Source organism: Rhinolophus ferrumequinum, chromosome 21, assembly GCF_004115265.2.
Source record: "Rhinolophus ferrumequinum isolate MPI-CBG mRhiFer1 chromosome 21, mRhiFer1_v1.p, whole genome shotgun sequence".
In the NCBI taxonomy this organism is placed as follows: domain Eukaryota; kingdom Metazoa; phylum Chordata; class Mammalia; order Chiroptera; family Rhinolophidae; genus Rhinolophus; species Rhinolophus ferrumequinum.
This window is the reverse complement of record NC_046304.1, coordinates 39,540,933-39,561,008: the sequence shown is the minus strand read 5'-3', so window position 1 is coordinate 39,561,008 and position 20,076 is coordinate 39,540,933. Positions and strand designations below refer to the sequence as shown.

Here is a 20,076-nt window from a genome sequence, read left to right as displayed (position 1 = left end):
GAGGCCCGGGAAGGAGCCCTGGCCCGTGTGTGTGCCAGGGTCCAAGTGAGTGGGGGAGCTAATGGAGAGCACAGGTGACCCTAATGGAGGTGTGTGTGTGACTGTGTGCATGGGTCTTGGTGCCCAAACATGAACAGCTGTGTCAAGTAGCCCTGCTGGATGGCGTTTCGAAGTGAATGAGGATGTGTGCACACACGCCTATCGGCCTCTGGTGTTCAGAAATGCTGAGAGTCCCAGACTCACTAGGAAAGTCTGCCTGCTATCCATTTCCTCCCCTACTTGGAAGTGCCCCTACCATGGACATGTGCTAGAGAGAAGCTGAGAAGAGAAAGACCGGTAAAAAGAAAAGGGAGGCTGGTGAGGGGGCGTCCTGCAGGAGGCTGTGGAGGCAGCAGAGGGCACCAACTTGGGAGTTTAGAAATGTGGATCCTGGCCTCAGCTCTGCCATGAACTACCTGGGGACTTTGGACAAGTGACTTTCCTGGCCTTGGTTTCCTTATCTTGAATACGAGAAGGTTGGATTAGTCTCCCCTGAGTCCTTTCTTAGATTTTACTGTGACTAGGGCTGGGTTTGGGGGCACAGGGAGAAATAGAGTCTGGGCAGGCCACAGAGAGCAGTCAGCAGGGACTGAGAGGCGGGTGGCCAGGTCTCCTGGCCCTGGACAGGCAATTCTGAGGAAGGGGGGTGGTACCTGCCCTGGGGAAACCCAGTCTGTGGGGAGGCCGAATGCACTAGACATGGAGGCAGATAACAGCAGATTCTCCCAACTGGCTGAGCTCTTGGTGGCAGTCCTATATCAGGGGAGAAGAGGATCATTGAGACAGTGAGCACGAGTCAGTCATCCCCTCTCCTTCATGTGCACGTAGCAAAGACACACAGCCCTACTCAGGTCCCTGCTGAGGCATGCAGACAGACCTCCCTGGTCATGTCATCCATCACCTGCCATTTCTCCGTGGGGACCCAGAGGGTATGGCTCTGTGATGGTGTCTGAGTCCTTTCACTCATCATTATCATACGTCTCCACCCTACACTCCGACCCAGCTATGGGACAAGCTCCTGAGTTGCATAAATGGAGAAACTGAAGGGCTTGGGTTGGGGACAGGAAATCAGGAATTGGACCCCATTTAGGACTCTCTCAAAGTGAGCCTCATTAGCCATTCATCTAGCACTTAGTGAACAGCTATGTCATCTTTAGCCCTGCATTCGAAACTGAGGAATTCGAAGAAATAACATTTTCCCCAGGAGTATGATGTCAGAATTTTTTTTTTTTTAAATTCCTTCCCTAAAACTAAAGGTGGAATTGGAAGCAACCCTAGGCTGACCCGAGGAAACAGAAACCAACCTGCAATTGGATTTCAGAGCTATTGTTGTGGGCACTGGAGAAACAACAGACCAGGACACCTGAACCTCAGACGGAAGAAGCTCTGGATTATTAAACTGCAGGTGTGTAGCAGAAATACTGGGGATTTTAAAAGTGAAAAAAAAAAAAGAAAGAAAGAAAGAAAAAGAAAAGCAGCAGACCATGGTATGGAACTCCAAGGTAGAGAGGGGCAAGAAACTGAGGGCAAAACAAACCCCTCCCTACCGCTTCCAGTTGTCTGTTAACAGTCCACCCCAAAACTGAGTGGCCTAAAATAACAGCAGTCTTTCATTTTCTCACTATTCTGCAATTTGGGCAGGGTTTGGTGTGGACAGCTTGCCTCTACTCCCTGCGGTGTCGGCTGAAGCCTGGGCAGCTCCACTGGTCCTGGAGTATCTAAGATGCTTTACTAATATGTCTGGCTCCTCCGCTGGCGTGGCTGGAAGAGTTGAGGGCGGGCTGGGCCTCTCTCTTTCCCTCCAGAGTCTCTCATTCTGCAGAGCGTATCTCTTTCCCTTTCTGTCTATGTAGCCTCTCTCTCTTCTGCAGGGTGGTTGGACTTCTTTACATGGTGACTGGCTTCCAAGAGAGCAAAAGCGCGAGCTGTGCCATGCCTCGTAAGACCCAGACATGAGCAGTCAGGGCATCAATTTTGTTGCATCCCATTGGTTGAAACAAGTCACAAGGCCAGCCAGATTTAAGGAAAGAGAAAAATAGGTGAAAGTACAGGGGAGGCATTGCTGCTGGCCCATTTTGCAGACCATCCACCACATTCCCCGAACTGTGCTCCCCTTTGGTTCCCCCTTGGTTCACTGAAGGGTATTATCCTCCCTGCGGTGTCATGCCTAACCCCTTTCTCTTTCATACTCCATGTCTAATCAGTGCTCAAGTTCTGCTGTTTCTGCTTCCTCGATGTCTCTTAAATCAATCCCACGGTTGCTACCATTCTCTCTTACCTGGAATGCTCAATAGATTCATGAAAGGTCTCCTGTGTCCACTCTTGCTTCATTACCATGTTGCTTTCCACATTACAGCCAGAGGGATCATTCTAAAAGCCACACTTGTGCAGAGCTGGTAGGTGGGGACAGGAGAGCCATGCAAACTGTGCTTCATTATATGCCCTTTTGTACCATGTGTGTACTTTCCAAAAACTAAAACACCTCTTAAAAATGGACTCAAAATCAAATTTAACAATAAATAAAATAAACCAAATCCTCATTGTGTCACTCTTCTGCAGAAAACCCCTCCATGATGGCCCATGGCTCCTAGGGTAAAGTTTGAACAACTGAACGGAGTGTACAAGTCCTTCATGATCTTCCCTGCCTGGCCCGGAAGCCTCATCTCTTCCTACTTTACACTCTGTGCTCCAGCCAAGCGGAACTTCTTTGAATTTCTTGTAGTTCCTTGAAAGCACCATTTTCTCTCTTGCCTTGCAGTTTTTGCACAGGCGACTGCTCACGACACTCTAGTCTTCAGATTCTACCTTAGATGTTTCCTCCAGGAAGGCTTTCGTGGTCCATAAAGTTGGGGTTTGACGCCTTTTCTATGAATTCCCACAGCACCCTGGACTTGACCAGCGCTGTGCTCGGCAGATATGGTACTTACCTGCAGCTTCCCCTTGTCCTCCCTCCAGAGCACACACTTCCAATAGGGCAGGAGACAAGTCTACATTGTTCCTTGCTGTTTTCCGAGCACCTGTGCCTGGTGGAGGAAAGAAAGGGAGGAAGAGAGGAAAAAAGAAAAGGAGGAGAGAGGAAGAGAAGGAAGATCAATTTGTTTAAAAGCTGGAGCCGCTCAGGATGTGGCCAGTATTCAACTATGAGGATGGATCTCATAGATATTAGATACGGAAGAGGGCATACTATATTATTCCATTTCTAGAAGTTCTAGAACAGGCAAAATTAATCGATAGTGATAGAAGTCAGAATAGTGGTTACTTCTAGGGCAGTATTCCCTGGGAGATGGCAGGAAGAAAATGTCCTATATCTTGATTTAAGTAGTGTTTACATGAGTGTGGACACAGGTAAAAATTCATTAATCTGTACTGAAAATTGAAGTGCACTTTATGCATTTCACTTTATGTTACACTTCAGGAAGAAAGTAGAAAGCAAGGGAAGGGAGGAGGGCAGGGAGGAAAGAAGGAAAAAAATGAATTAAGGAAGGAATTATGTGGTCAGAAATTCAGGTAAACTGCCTCGTTGGTTACAGTGGTCAATCAGTTATAATCTAGGACTGAGGTACAGCACTGGGATCTGGGCAGAAAAAGGTGGTGTGTGTGTGTGTGTATGTGTGTGTGTGTGTGTTTGTGTGTGTGTGTGTGTACACACTTGTGCATGCAAGTGAGTGGGGAAGCTAATAGGAAAGTAATGCAAAAAATTTACCTGTGCATTCTTCACACGTCTACCTGTCCCCTCCCCAAAGCCTCCACTTGTCCATAGCTATAACATAAAGCCGAGCTTCCCTGATCATTAAAACATTCCACTGTCTGCCCCCTGCCCACCTGCCCTTCTAGACTTTGCTTCATGTCCTCTCTCCCCAAATCCACCACATTTTGCTGCTTCCATGTACACATGTACCTGCACAGGTGTACCACTGAGAAGTCCGCTATCACTGCTTTTGGCTGATGGGACTCCTACTTACTCTCATGGGATTCACTGCTCCTCCGTCTCATGACCGAGCAGCATGTCATTCAACCTCTTGTAGATAATAGCTTTTGTATCTGTTTTTCTCCATGTCTAGAATATAAGCACCCCAGAAGGCAAGGACAAGGTCACTGCTCAAACCCACAGCGCAAGCTCCCAATTTGTATCTAAACATCAGAACCACATTTCCAACTGCCTACTGAATAGCTCCTCCTCAAAGTAAATGTGTTCAAAACTGCATTCATTACCTACTTGTGGCAGAGACAACAATCATGCCCACCAAGCATTCCATGCAGCTGAGGAGGTGATTGAAGTAGCCACGTGTTCTGAATGGTGCAGATACAAGATGGTGGCGCCCCTGTCACCTGGGATCCCTGGGTGGCTGCATGGAGTAGAGATCCCAGCAGACCATGTGAGACCTATGGTATGAGTGAGAAAACAAAACAAACCTTTTTTTAAAAATTGAGGCAATGAGATTTTGAGGGTATCTTTTACTACAGCATAATCTACATGATCCTGACTCAATAGATTCTCCACTCCCAAATCTGCGTGTTATTTTTATTCCTTCCACTGCTAAATGGTTTATCATTTACCCAATAATCCCAGCTAGAAACTACCTCAAGCTCCGTCCTCCTTCACCTTCCTCCTGATTTGACAGACAATGCTTGGTCCAGGCCTTATTACCCTCCTCCAAACAGAATCAGCATCCGACCTGACCTATCTGACTTCTGCCTCCTCTCTCCAGCCATTCTCCATATTGCCTCCAGAGTTCTCTTTCTAAAACACAAATCTCATCACACACTCATTGGCTTCAAAACCTCCACCTGCTCTTCATTTTCTATAGGATAAAAGCCAAAAACCTGAGGCTGACACCAAGCACCCTGACTGCGCCTGATCAACCTACCTTGACAGCCTCCCTTGCAACCTAGTCCTCTAAGATCCAGCCACATGGGATGACCTGTAAGTCCCCAGACCTACTAAGCTCTCTTGGCCTCTCAGTCTACGTACATGAAGCTCTTATTACCCGGAATGCGCTTCCTCCCATTGTCTGCTTGGGGAGTCGGCAAACTCCTACTCATTCTTCAAAACCCAAATTGAATGTCCTCTCTCTGAGGCTTTATTCCTATCTCCAGGCAGAATTATTTTATCCCTCTTTTGTGTTGCCCAGGCACCTTGAACCTTCCTCTATTAGCACTTTTCACTAAAATTTTAATAATCCATTTACAAGTTTGCCTCTCCCACTTGACTGGAAGCTCCTCAGTGGCAGAAATGGTATCATTCATCTTTGTACCTCTAGGAGCAAAGCAGGTAAAAACATGTTGAAAGAACAAGTGAATGAATGGATAGATGGAAGAAAGAATTCTCTTATACCTGTTTCTTGCTTAACGTATACATTGCTTGTGCCCCCAAAGTTCCTTAATATGCAACGTATTAGCTATCTATTGCTATGTAAAGAATTACCCCAAAACTTAGTAGTTTTAAACAATAAACATTTATTATCTTACAGTTTATATGGGTCATAAGGTTGGGCACAGGTTAGGTGGGTGCCTTTGGCCCAATATACCTCATGAGATGGTAGTTAAGCTGCCAGCTGGGATTGGGGTCCCATCCAAGGACTTGACTAGGGCAGGGTGGGGGAGGGAAGTCTGCTTCCAGTCTCACTCACATGGTGTTGGCAGACCTCAGTCCTTCACCACACAGGAAGGAGATTACACAAGGACATGAACACCAGGAAGCAGGGATCATTGGGCGCCAACTGAGAAGCTGCCGACCACATGTTGTCATATAGTTTTTCCACTTTAAGTGACATGAGGAAAAAAATGGAAAGAAAAGAAGGACAGGAGAAATTCCTAATGTGGGACTTTGAGTCAGGTCTTTGAAAGTAAAACTCCTGATCCCTGAGATGGTATCAACAGAAATTTTACCTAGCTCTGATGAAAAGGGATGTGCGTGTGTGTGTACACCCAGAAGCCCTAAAAAGGAGCTAGTCATTTTTGCACATCTACAGTGAACGGTAGAGATTGAAACCAAGCCTTTTGATACCGTGATCCTGGGAGAGGAGGCAGGTATGGTGGTTCAGAGGAAAGGTGTGTTGAGATAGAACAATGTTCCATCCTGTTTTTCCCCCAGACTGAGAGTCAGCAAACTTGGGATCTGATCCTGACTCAGCAAAAATATGCTGTGAGGTCCTGGGGTGATTCATTTAATCCTCCTGGTTCTCCATTTCTTTATCTGTAAAATAAACGAATTCAGTCCTGTGATCTTTAAGATCCTTTTAATCTCTATTGTTCTACAGTCTGAGGTGGGGGTAAGAGCACGGGCTCGGGTGTCAGACTGCCTGGGTTCAACTTCAAGTGATTACACAAACTGTTACCTTGAAAAAATTACTTAACTGCTCGAGTTTCTGTATCCTCTTCTCAGGAATAAATGAGTTAACACATGTCAAAAACTTAGAACAGTGCTAGACACATAATAAGTACTTAATAAACTTTATTATTAGTTCCATTTGTTTCAGTTGTCTATTGCTGCATAACAAAGTACCCTAAAACTTAGCAGCTTAAAACAGCAACCATTTTATTGTATCTCACAATTTGATGGGTCAGGAATTGGGATAGGGCTTTGTTGAGTGATTCTTCTGTTCCACAGGCATCGTTGAGGACACTTGATGGTAGTCAGCTGGTGGATAGCCTGGTCTGGAGGATTCAACATGGTTTCACCCAGATGTCTGGTATGTGAGTGGGGATGGCTGAAAAGTTGGACTCAGCTAGAACTACATGTGGCCTCTTTAGAATGGTGGCCTCAGGGTAGTCTGACTTACATGGCAACTCAGGCCGCTCAGAAGGAGAGGATACCAATGAACAAAGTTAAAGCCACATAGTCTTTCATGACCCATTCTTGGAAGTCACAGAACATCACTTCCACCACAATTCAACTGGTAAGAGTAGCCCTGATTCAAGGTACGGTGGCATGGACTCCATCTCTCAATAGGAAGAGAGTCAAAGAATGTGAAGTTATGTATTAAAGCCACCTCACTTTTTGACCCTCAAAAACTTTCCCATATGAATCCCAGAAGGGCACCAATGGAACAATCTATCCGTCTTTCTCTGACAAGGATTTGGGATTATATCTCTCAGCTGAGACTTCAAGGCAACCAATTCAAGCCCCTCTCCAGAAGTGTACACGTGTACACTCACACATATACACGCACAGAGGCACAGTCACACAGTCAGATCTCGTACATACGTGTATCCAGGCCTGCCCTCATCTCCAGCCATGTCTCAAGTCAAGGAGACCCAAAGTCCTGCCCTAGAGTTCTTTCCCAGGAAGTTAAAATTCACTGACCATTCCTGCCCCTATTGGTGTGAAAAGGAAAGGGGGTGTTGGTAAGGATAGACTCCAGTCAGCCGTTGATTGGAGAAAGGGCATAGATCCAAAACCCACTAACGTTTGGCTTTAATATGTCCTCTGTGGTGTGTGCATGTGTGTGTGTGTGTGTACATGTCTCCTGATTCGGATTGGCTGAAGTCAGTAAAAAAATGAGGTCTGGTGTTGAGAGCAGGCAGGGGTGGCTCAGACATGTGCTGTACAGCCAAGCCAGCGTGAGATTTAAATTTTGCTGGGGATCAGCCCAAATCCTCACTTAGATCAGCCCTGTCACTCTCCTCCACACTCATCCTATGTCCCAGGCACGCTCTCCTTCTCAGTGTTCCCTGATCATGCTGTATTCTTTCATAGCTTTGCCCGTTTTTCTCTCTGCATAGAATGCCCTTGTCTTTTTCCTGATAATCCCAGTGTTTGCCTTTTGTATGACATGATATTGCAATTATCTGCTTACATGTCCACTTTCTCCAAGAGCAGAGACCATGCTCTATTCACTGCTGTGATCCCAGTGCTTGACACAGAACAGTTCTCAACAACACTGGTTGACCCAGTGATTAAATAAACAGCTATTGCTCCCAGATTCGACCACTATTTCTCCTCCACATCTCTGTGCTGTCCAACTCCACCCCAATGCCTTGGGCCCTATGAGAAGGGGCAGAGGTCTCAAAGCCTAGGGGGAAAGTTTGGGCTGGATTTTTTTTTTTTTTTTTTAAAGAGGGCACAGCCCAATATGGCCCATGCAGGGATCGAACCGGCAACCTTGGGGTTAGTAGCAACGTGCTCTAACCAATTGAACTATCAGGCCCCCCTGGGCTAGATTTTTGAGCCCCCAGGGAGACTCTGTAGAGACTCAGAAACCAGAAAAGGACACAGTGCTGAGCTATAGTGGAGTGGCTAGCAGCAACAGAGGAACTCACACTCCTAGTGAGAAAAGCCGGGGAATCCTGCAAGGTCCTTCCAGTGTGGGGAGGATGATTTGAAGTCTTCATGCCTCAGTTAAAATAGTCCAGAAAGAAACCCTGGTCTTGCAGGTCCAGATGATTCTGGCTGCTGAGGTGGGGGCAAGTGCAGTTAAGAAAAGAGGTCCTCTGGACCAGTGCTCCTCACACTTGAATATACAAACAAATCCCCTGGGAATCTTGTTAAAATAGCACTTTCTGATTCAGTAGGTATGAGGTCAGATTCAAGATTCTGCTTTTCTAACAAGCTCAAGGTGATGGCACTTTTGGGGGTTGGGAGGGCGGGGCAGGGCAGAAAGCAGATGGAATCACACTTTGAGTAGCAAAAACCTAGAAAATTGGCATTAAAATCTAGACACCGAGGGCTCAGGGCTCAGGTCTTATGGGGAGAGGCTGACGTCAGAAATGTAAAAAAATAAAAAAAAAAATAGTCCAGGTAATGATGCAGGAGACAACGTAGTATAAAGACAGCCTGACAAACACATGGCGCGCTTGCCAACCTTTCCATTCTTGGATTCTGTGACCATGACCGGTGTCACTAGGGGATTCCAGCATTATCTCCCACTAAACCAAGAGGATGCCTCAGAATCCATCTGAACACAGTACTCCAGAATCCACTACCAATTATGACAGTTGCCAGGATCAACGTCTCCATTTGTATTTCTGGGACTGAGGTTAAGAATCTGACTGCCTTTGCTCTGACTAGCTAGCTAGAGGCTCTTGAAACAGCTGCTTCTATGAACTTCAGTTCCTTTAATCTGCTGTAAAGAGGTAAAGATATAGCACTCATTTCATAGTTCTTTGGAACATTAAATAGTATTATGAATGTACAGTGCTTAGCACAAGTGTCTAGCATGTAAAAAGTGTTCCATAAATGATAGCTACCTCGTAGAGGGGTGCATGGATTGGTTGCACAATTAGAGAAGATGTGAGTGGTGCACTGGAAAAGAGGAAGTCCAGGGAGAGAAGAGCCAGAGAGCTAAGGGTGGGGAAGAATAGGTGGACAAAGGCTGTGCCGGCCTGGGGAAGGCTGGAAGATTTCCAACTCTCTCTGGATAAAATGGGGGTTCCTATTGGCACTAAAGCTCTTTGATTGAAAGAAAGACACAGCACTTGTCATCTGCAGTAGATGCGTTCAGAACTTTTCATGGCAAACTGTTGAAGAATTTTAAATGGTCAAAAAGATGACTGTGTCCTTGCTGGTTATCTGAGTTTTATTATTGTTCAGTTATTTTATAATTCAGACAACTGATCATGGAAATGAGTTTTGTCCATAAAAACGTAAATTGTGTCTGTTGGATATGCAGGTGATTATTGCCCAGTGGATATCGCCTAGTTTTACATTAAGCAAATTTATTTCAGCATTCTTGATGGCTTGGCTATGTTTCTGTTCTTTGGAGTCTCCTTTGAACCTCTTACTGCGTCCTTCATTAATGAATGAGTTAAATGAAAAGATTGATAGATTCATTGAATGTTTGTATGAGAGTAATTATTCTGCCTTGTAGAAAATAAAATTCTTTCACATTCTCATTAGCAGTGAAGATTGAGCAGGAGACTTCCAGGACCCTTTGTCTTGGACAAGTTTCCCCACATACTCCAAACACCAGATTACATGTATCAAGGTTATAAGGGATCGTCCCCAATTTCATTGCTTGTTTTACACTATCCAAAGAAATATATCATGACTCCATCTGAGCCTGGACACATTCTCAAATACTTATATAGTGAGCTTGTTTAACAAAATATATACCAAACAAACTCGGAAGTACCACGCCTAATACTTATCTATTCATTCATTCCACAAACAAGATGGTAGTCTCTGTGTGGGAAGGGACTGAATTTGTGCATCTCTAGAACTTAGCAAGTTCCTGACTCATGGGAAGCACTAAAAACACATGTACTCAGCCAACACATGAATGAATAAGCTTAATTAGCATTTATTAAGTACTTACTATGTGCCAGACACTGCTTTAGACATTTTACTTGAATTGGTTTAAACTGTAAACCCGTTTTGCAAGGTAAATATAATTCCTTTCCCCATTTACAGACAATACACAGAGGTTAATTAACTTTCCTAAGGTCAACGGCTAGCAAGGGGGCTGAGGCAGGATCCAAGCCCAGGTAGTCTGGCTCCAGAGCCTGTAATCTTGGGCACCCACTGTGTGCTAGGCATATTGCTAGGCTCAGGGAGACAGATAAAAGACTAAACAGACTCTCTCTCAAGGAGGTCACAGTAAAGAATGGAGATGCATAACTAACAATAATGTGATATGCTGTGACAAGAGAGAACACAGTGTGGAGACAGGAGTGGCTACGGATATGGCTGTCTACAGAGGGGCCATCTGACCCCAGGTAAGTTCGTTAGTAGGTAATGTCCAAGTTAGGAGAAGAGAAGTACATTAGGACCACAGGAACAGTATGTGCCAAGTCATGGAGTATGGTTGGTCTGAGAACGAAACAGTTCTGGAGGCTGGCACAGAGCGGTATATGAAAGAACAGTAGGCAATGAGACTAGAAAGCTAGAAGCCAGATCCAGATCTTGGAAAGCTTTATATGCTGAGTGAGGGAGGAAGTCGGGACACTCCTTGGAGACCTTGCAGGATTTTAAGCAAGGGAGTTATAAGCTCAGACCCCACACTCTGTCCACTCCCCGCCCCACAGGACACTAAACCCAATACTCAGAATTCCCTAAAAGCCACATCCATCCCCAGAGAGTTCCCTGGGAGGCCCAGACCCAAAGGGAAATGTACTTTGAGTCTGGGACACACCCAGTGCCACCTGGGAGCAAGGGCTGAGAATCCTCCCCCCCACCCCCACCCTGCTGATTCCTGCTGTGGCTCCCCACCCCTACCCCAGCACAGCCACTTCAGGCTCACTCCCTCCTGTCACACCCCTTTGAGGGTGAGGCCAGGGATGAGAATTGAGCACTCTCCCTTTCTACATCCCTTCCCTGCCCATCCTCTGACTCCACCATCTTAATCAGCTACAGAGCCTGGCACATCCTAGGCCCCAGTCAGAGGAAGGAGAATATGGACACCGGAGCTTCCTGGGGGAGCTGTGGCTCTGGGCTGTACCCTCCCCTTCACAGGACTGAGGCTGGTGATTAGCTAGTTTAATTATATCCAAGCCATTTCCGATTGGCACAAGCCCACCCACCCACAGAGCCTGTCCAGAGGCTGTACAGGCCCAGCCAGAGTCAGGATGCCAGGGTACCAGCTACTCTGGGAGGGGTCCTGACCCCTGCGATGGCCAAGTGGAGAGCAGTTGTCCCCCCACCTCCACCCCAGGACCTCTGCCCCTCCCCTCACCCAGGTCTCCTTCTCAACCCCAGTCTCCGTTTTGCACATCCCCACACAAATCCCTTCCCCTCCCCTCTCCCCCCAGGTTTGGAATGAAATCATGGAGCTCTGAGTTCCGCACAAGGCCCCGACATAAACACTCTGATTGGGGCTAATTACAAGGGCCAGGTTGGGAGGCTGGAGCCTTCAGAAAGCTTGGCTTTCAAACAAAGGGCCCAGGGCTCAGCCCCCAGCCCAGGCCGGCTCCTCTCCAGGCTTCGTTAGGAATTAGGAGGAGTCCGGGGGCCATAGGCAGTCCTATGGATTAAACAATTTCAGTCAATGGTCTCTGAACTTGTTTCGTGTCCCAAGTTCCATCTTGTCTTTTCTTCAGGCCTCAAATCTTGGCCCTTCCCATGTCTGTGGAAGAGCCACAAGTCTGCAGTGGAAGGCTAGGCAGCTGGAGAGCACTCAGGCTGTAAGGCAGGGAATGGGGCAGAGCAGGGGGAGGGGGAGACACCGGGGAAGCCAGCTGTGACAGCCCTAGCCCTAATTAGCCAGCTTCAAAGCCAGCTGGAGAGAGAGCCCGCCCGCGTGTGTGCCCTGCTCACTCAGGCGGGTAAGACATTTCTGTCCTAATCAGAGGCGAGAGGGAGAAAAACACTACCCACCACCACCCTGACAAGGCTTCAGACAGTGAGCTGGCACCCTGAGTCAGGTAGAAAAACTGGTAGCACAAAAGATCATTCTATTCTGTTAAAACTACCAGTAATAATAAGTTAGAGTCCTCAAAACAAAACAAAACAAAAAAGCACATCCTTTGATCCAGTGATTCTATTGTATTTTCAGGAATGTATCCTAAGTAATTGGAAGAGTGCTAGACTTATTGAGCGTCTTCTATATGCTGGCTGTGTACATGCACCATCTAATTTAATCGTCACAACCCTGCCAGACAGGTATGATCGCCTTTTACCAATGAGGTCCTGAGCTCAGAGGTCAGACGTACACAAAGGCTCAGAGCAGGCACTGTCTCATGCCAAAGCCTGTAAGCCCCACACGCGGCCAGTCTGTATGTCTCTTTCTCCTACTCTTTTCTCTCAGCTATGAAAACACTACACATTCATTCCACTCTGCTCCATCTAGATAACTTGTTACCTACGGGAGAGACAGGAGCCAGTGAATAATCTGGTTTGGAGTGTTCCTGTTTTTGTAGGCCTGATGATTTTCCCTCCTGTACTCCCTTTCCATAGCAGAGGCGATTAGAGACAGGGGGACACTGGAGTCTGAGAAGGTATAAGCTGCCCCTTGGAGACGAGGAGATACCCAGTAATCAGGACTAGAAAATGTCTAAACCAGAAATTGGAAAACTAGCTTGGGGGTAGGGGAGGGGAGGCCGGCACAGATAGATGGACCGTAAACCCTCTAAAGTTACATGGAAAACTGTGTGTTCACGGGAGTCTGGCCATTTCCTCCCAGGAGGAGGTCCAAAAATGTTGCAGGTTCTGAGATGGGTAGGTGACCCCCGGTTTAAAATTCATTTGGAAGAGAGGAGGGTGAGTCTAGAAACAGACTCACTACAGACCTACTACAGTGAGCAGCTTTTGCTCAAAGGGGCATTGCCTCAGAAGTGGCAGCAGGAGCCTGGGCTCAGCTCTCCCAGACATGTGCCCCGTGCACCCTGGGACAGCATCTCCCCACTCCCAGAATCTAACCCAGATCTGGGGCCCCAAGACCCTCTTGGAGAGGCTCTTGGAATAATCTAGAAGTCAGCAGTTCTACTGACTTCTACTGACAGTTCTACTGAACATCCCAATGATCCTCACTCTTTGGGGATGTTCAGAATTTTGTCTTAGAAAACTTGTGTCCTTTTCTGGGGCTGGCTCTTAAAGGACAGTTTGTAACTAATGGAACTGTTTTAGGGAGGGGAGAGGAAAAGCCAAAGTCTGATCAATGAGGGAGAAGTCTGGAGGAGATGCCCTGAACCTTGACCTTTGTGGGATATGATAAGGTGGGAGGGCAGGTAAAAGCTGCTGGGGTCTGAGATCTGCCCCAGGCCTGGGACCTCAGGTAACGGGCATTTCCCCTGGGCCCTTGACTCTCCATCAGACAAAGCCTCACTCTTCCAGAGGGAGGCACCGACCTACTTAAAACCTACCCAACCCATAGGGAGACTTAGAAATCTGCAGGAGCCGACCTCCAAGCCCATGTGCTTAACTGGGTTTTCCAAACAAGGAAGTGGAGACCCCTCTCCAGTATAGCAGTGAGCTCAGGTGGTGTACCTGTGGGTTTCTGCTCCAGGCACTTTCTCCCCTAAATTCCTTACTCCATGGGCTAACACCTCCCTTCCTCTAAGAGTTATTTCATTAGAGCAATGAGAGCAGGTAGGGAGAGAGTTCCCTACTACTTTCTGTAAGGCTATCCCTTTGGAGAAGGGGAGGACATCTAGAGGAACTTTCCTTTCTATGAGGCAATTATCATCTATCCTCCTCCATAAAACTTTTTGTTTTTTCCCCCCAGTTTTCTCCGGCCCTCTTCCCCTATTGGCAGGAGATTTTGAGTTGAGAAGAACAATCTTTACCAAAGTTCCCTCCCTCCCACCCCCACTCGGGGAAGGAAAAGTTTATTATTGCTAGTATACCATCTCCTCCCACTGAAAGCATGGGTGTTCCCTGAAAAATGTACCTAAAGCACACAGAGCTGGGGTGCTGGGGGAATTTCCTCCCCAAATCTTCAACAGAGACCAGCACTCCCCTTCCCACTAGGTTCCATCCCAGCCACTGGAAAATCCACCCCTCACCCCCAATCACAGGCTTTCACCATTCTTTCCAGGAGAGGGACTCACAATTTGTTTGTAATTTAACTCTTTCCTGCAGCCCTTGTGGGGTTCCTTTAGAATTTTGCAACAAATGGAGCTACAGGGTGGTGACACCTTCCTAGCCTGCTTCTTTGATAGTTGAGGGAATCTCAGGTTGGGACTTCATACACACATCACCATTTGAGAAGAGCTAGTCTTAACGTGTAATGTTGGCCATCAGCACAAATGATTTGGGGGAAGGTTATATATTTTGGGAAGGGGGCTCCGCTGAAATCCCCAGACTTCATACAATTCCAAACAAAGCCCCACATACGACTTCAATTACCACCAAACATTTCCAGATCCCCTCCCCCAACATAAACTAACACACGCAAACACTAAAGTAGGGGTCTAACTTACTTTCTCCCTCGTCCCAAAGATTGCTAACAAAGGGGGCTAAGGCACCATATTCCCCATCACCATTTAGCTCAAAAAGCAAGGTCTGGGGCAGGGAACCTCTTCTCCACCTCATCCCCAACCAAGTAGGTCCAGGGGGGAAAGGGAAGGAGGAGGTGTGGTTTGGTTAAACTAATAAAAAGTTACAACCCTGTTAAATACAATTAAAGGGCTAGATTGCTAGAAGATAATTAAATGCACTTTATTATTATGATTATTAGCTTCTAATTTGCACTATTATCAAGAAACAGGAGATGGTGAAAAATTGAGTTCTGTGGCATACTTGTTCCACCCACCCCCTTGACCCTCAAATCAATCCTTTGGAGTTAAAATTCTAAAATATTCCAAATAGTTGGGGGAAATTATGTGTATTGGAAACTGCAATTCTCATACCAGTGTCAAAGATACTTTAAGAAAAGTCTTGACTTTTATTTGTGGGGGGTAGAGGGAAGATAAGAAACATCTGTTATAAACATTCTATCAATCTGGAGATATAGAATGTCATGTAAACACTCACCCCCACCCCCACAGTCACAAAGAGCCTGCCCAGAGCCTTCTTCCAAAGCAAAGATACCCACTTTTTTCTTCTTCTTCTTTCTGGACAAGTTTGAAAAGAAACCAGTCTTTTGTCAAAGGAAAACTAAAAATCCCACCAGCCCATCAGTCCCCTCCCTCCAACCCAACCCATTTTTATTGCTTTTTGAAAAGAAAAAAAAAGAAAAGAAAGAAAAAGAAAACCCAAGCAACAAAAACCCACACATAACACACAAACCAATCCACAAACTGCTAACCTGAATGCCAGAGAAGATATTCGGTTGAAGGGGTGGGGGGAGCGGGCGGGGAGCAGTCTGCAGAGGAAAGGGGAGAGATAGATGCAAGTGCATCACCAAACCCCAATATTTGCGAATTAATGCTCCTCCTAAAAATTGGAAGCGGTCACGATCAGTACTCAAGGTGTTGTGTGTGTGTGTGTGTGTGTGTGTGTGTGTGTGTGTGTGTATGGGGGGGTGTATTTGTTTCAAAATACACTTCACAAAGCACTTTCGGCTCACTCCAAGCGCTTGAGGCAGCGAGCTGAAAAGTCACGGAGAAAGATCTTCCTGCCTGCAGGGGAGTGGGCCAGCGGGGTGGAGGCCATTCCACACACGCTCTCTGCCTTCTCCCCACCACCCCACCCGTTGGTTTTTTTTTTTTTTCTTCCACGTCTTCATCTCCGTTGGGAGGGTTCCAAAGATCGAGTGAAGCAGACAGGACAAGTGCGAAGAGAAAGGGGGGGGAAGGAAAATAAAACGAGAATCCAACTAAGTCTTGTTCAAAAGTATCCAACAGCTTCCCCAGGCCCAGCGTCAGTGAGAAGGCTCACAGATGTGGCTTTAGAAGTTGAATGTAACAAACCAGCCAACACCTCTTCCAGCTGGCCCAGGCCTGCCAAATCACCAAAAAATCCGAACCGAAGTGGGGGGTGGTGTTTGAAAGGGCACTGAGGAACGGTGAGAACCCCCTCGACTCCCCCCCACCCCCCTTTCCTCAGCCCTGGCGCCCCTCGTTGCTCCTTTTTTTTCTTTTTTCTTTTAAATAGAAAATATATAATTAAATTTACAAAGACTATTTACAGTTTTAATTACAAACCTGATGGGGTGTTGGGCAGAGTTATCTTTAAAAAGCGACCTAAAAAAGAAATGGTTTCGATTGTTCTTTATTTAAAAAAATAAAATAAGGAGTCTGTGGGAGCCCCCCCGGGCGGAGGAAAGCGCACTGCGGCTCCGGCCTGTGGACACCCCCTCACACTGTGGTCTCGCCGTGCCGGCTGTTGGTGAGACGCGTGTAGAACTTCCTCCACGAGTGCAGCGTCTTGCCGGACCAGATCCAGAAGCCCGACGTGATGCCCACGATGAGGGTCATGAGGTATTTGATCATATAGACGGTGAAGTCGGGCGACATGCGCGGCGTGTAGTGCGCCGGGCACGGGATGGCCAGGCTCTTGCAATGCTGGCTCACCCACGAGCGCTCCCAGTGCTCTCGGAAGGCCTGCTCGTAGAAGTAGCAGGCGATGACGATGGTGGCGGGCACCGTGTAGAGCACCGAGAAGACGCCGATGCGCACCATGAGCCGCTCCAGCTTCTCGGTCTTGGTGCCGTCGTGCTTCATGATGGTACGGATGCGGAAGAGTGACACGAAACCGGCTAGGAGGAAGGACGTGCCTATGAACAGATACACGAAGAGAGGCGCCAGCACGAAGCCCCGCAGCGGGTCCAGGCTGTTGAGGCCCACGAAGCACACGCCACTCAGCAGGTCGCCGTCAATCTGGCCCATGGCCAGGATAGTGATCGTTTTGACCGCCGGCACGGCCCACGCGGCCAGATGAAAGTACTGCGAGTTGGCCTCGATGGCCTCGTGACCCCACTTCATGCCCGCTGCCAGGAACCAGGTGAGCGACAGGATGACCCACCAGATGGAACTGGCCATGCTGAAGAAGTAGAGCATCATGAAGAGGATGGTGCAGCCCTCCTTCTTGGTGCCCTGTACCACTGTGCGGTAGCCGTCCTCGGAGAAGCGCTCGTTGCACACCACGCGCTCTTGGAGCACGAAGCCCGCGATGTAGGCCACGGACACCATAGTGTAGCAGCCAGACAGAAAAATGATGGGCCGCTCGGGGTAGCGGAAGCGCTGCATGTCCACCAGGTACGTGGTGACGGTGAAGAAGGTGGAGGCGCAGCACAGCACTGACCAGGTGAGAATCCAGAGGCGCGCGAAGCGCGTCTCCTCTTGCGAGAAGAACATAGAGCCATCCGGCCGCGCGGGCTCGCAGGGCGCCGCGCAATCGCGCTCGCCCAGGAACTTGTAGCTGAGATAGGACGGCACCTTGAGGACGCGCGGGCAGTGGAACGGGTGCTCCAGCGTGGCGTAACGCGGGGGCGAGCCGCCGCCGCCCGGGCCGCCCGGAGTGCCCCCAGCACCCGGCTGCAAGCCGGGCGGCGGTGCGGTGGTGAGCAGTGCTGGCGAGCCGTCCTCTGAGTGGTTCTGGCCCACGCAGATCTGCTCCGCACCGTGGCGCGGGAAGTGCTCGCAGCGCAGGCGCTCGGGCCACTGGAAACCGAACTTGTTCATGAGTGCCTCGCAGCCCTGGCGCGCGCGCTCGCAGATAGAGCGGCACGGCGGGATGGCCTGCTCCAACACGGTGCACACCGGTGCGTACATGGAGCACAGGAAGAAGCGCAGTTCGGGCGAGCACTGCACCTTCACCAACGGGTAGAACTGGTGCACCTCCAGGCCCGCGTCCTCCTGGTTCGTATGGCCCAGAAGGTTGGGCATGATGGTCTGGTTGTAGGCGATGTCCGTGCACAGCGGGATGGAGATGGGTTGGCAGAAGCCGTGGTCCGGGATGGAGATGCCCTTCTCCCCGTGGAACTGGGCCGGCCCCGCGGCGGGCAGTAGCAGCAGCAGCGGCAGCAGCAGGCGGGGCAGGGCGCTGCGGGGCCGCATGCTGGCCGCCGCCCCCCACCCAGCTCCCCGGCGCCCCCCCGCCCCCGCCCCCAGCCCCGAGACCGCGCTCCTTCCCCTCCGCCGCCTGGCCGCGCGGCCGCCGCCTCCCGCGCCTCTTTGCAAACTTTGCTTGCGGCCGCAGAGTTGGGGAGGCCGGGCGGGGGAGGGGGCGGCGCGCCTGCCCGCTAGCTCGCCGCGGTCGGACTGAGCAGCCGGAGACACCGCGCGCGGCTTGCCCTCTCTCCTCTTCTTCCTCCTCCTCTCGCCTCTCCCCTCCCTTCTCCGCCCAGCGACTCCTTTGTGCCTTCCTCCAGCCCTCACCTCGGCCTCTCCGATCCCAATTAGTCGGTTTCAAGGGGGCCCCCGCCAGCGGCCCCGCCCTCTCCTCAGCCCCCCAAAAAAGGGAACCTTGAAACCGCCCCGTCGAGCTCTAAGTACCATCCCAAAATGCGCTCTTGGCCAATCAGATTTAAACCCCAGGACCAGCCCCGAGGGCTGGATTGGTCGACCACAACATAATGAGCTCAGAAACCAGATGCCAACAAAACTTTCCCCCCTCCTTTTGCTTTTAAAGAGACAAGCTATTATTATATTAAGGGCTGTTTGCCCAGCACGGGATTTCTCCGGAGTCGCGGCGGTGAGATCCGGAGACACGCATTCCCCAGAACTGCCGCGGACCCAAGCCACTCAACCCTGGATCACTTTTCTTCCGGGGGCCAAGGCGCTCTTCAGGGTAGGGCCTCTTTAAATCCTTGCCTCCGCCCCTGCTCCTCGAACCCCACCTATTTCAGTTCAATTTTTCAGATCAAGTGAAAAATCTCAAGTTAAAAAAAAATTTTTTTAAAGAGAGAGACATTTAAAAAACTAACAGTTCACAAAGACTTTTCTCAGTCCCTTCTCATGGAGTCCAAACAAAAGTTTCACTTCACTCTATATGTAGACCCCTAGGAGTTTGCCTCGCCCCTCCCCCTACACACACCCTTAAATAACCCTCTGAAAAATGAGAGCCTGTCTCTTTAAGAGGCTCTTAAAGGGGCCTGGACTCCGGGGCGTAATTGCCCCGTAGCGAGCACAAAGGAGCCCATTATGGTTCTTTGTGTTCGGTGGCACCTCAAAGTGAGAAAACTCAGGAACTTAGAGGCCCGGAGCTGGAGGGTTGGGCGGGGGTGTGAGAGGGGTGAGGTGGAGGAGAATGGTCTGGAGCTGCGGCTTCTCCCTCCCCCTTCCGAGGCAAATCTTAATTATGCAAAGTAAAGTTTAGTTGCCATAAAGAGGAGGTCTTAATCGAAGGTTAATGGTGGGGAGTGGGGGGGTGATGGGTTGTTTTGGGTGAAGAGATGACTTTCTTAGGCCGTCTGGGGGAATTTTCCTTCTCCCTCCCCAGTTTTGCCTCCGCTCCCTAAAAGCTTCCAGATATTGTCTCCTGGGAGAGAGGAGAGTTTTACCCAAATCTTAAGTGATTCCACACCAGAAAGGGATGGTGTGAGTGGTGAGGGAGGAGAATGGGGTTTGTTGTGGATTCTCACCCTCCCCTCATCTCTCACCTGGTTTTGGGTGGGTGGCAGTGGTCAGCAGGGTTCCTGCTGGTTTAAAGATTTTTTTCTTTTTTCCCCTTCTAGGATTTTAAATTTGAGAGGGGAGTTTTGCGGGGAGAGGGAGGATTTGCATGTAAATCTCCTGGGCCTGGTACTGGATGATGGATCAATTATTTCTATTGTCTCT

General features: G+C 48.9%; 1 protein-coding gene across 1 annotated transcript; it reads right to left on the bottom strand.

The window, feature by feature from the left end:
• Positions 1-15,125: 15,125 nt before the first annotated feature.
• FZD2 (frizzled class receptor 2) lies at positions 15,126-18,656 on the bottom strand. Its single transcript, XM_033089044.1, has one exon. It carries the CDS (start codon positions 18,352-18,354, stop codon positions 16,654-16,656), a length of 1,701 nt encoding a protein of 566 aa, XP_032944935.1. The 5' UTR covers positions 18,355-18,656; the 3' UTR covers positions 15,126-16,653.
• Positions 18,657-20,076: the final 1,420 nt, after the last annotated feature.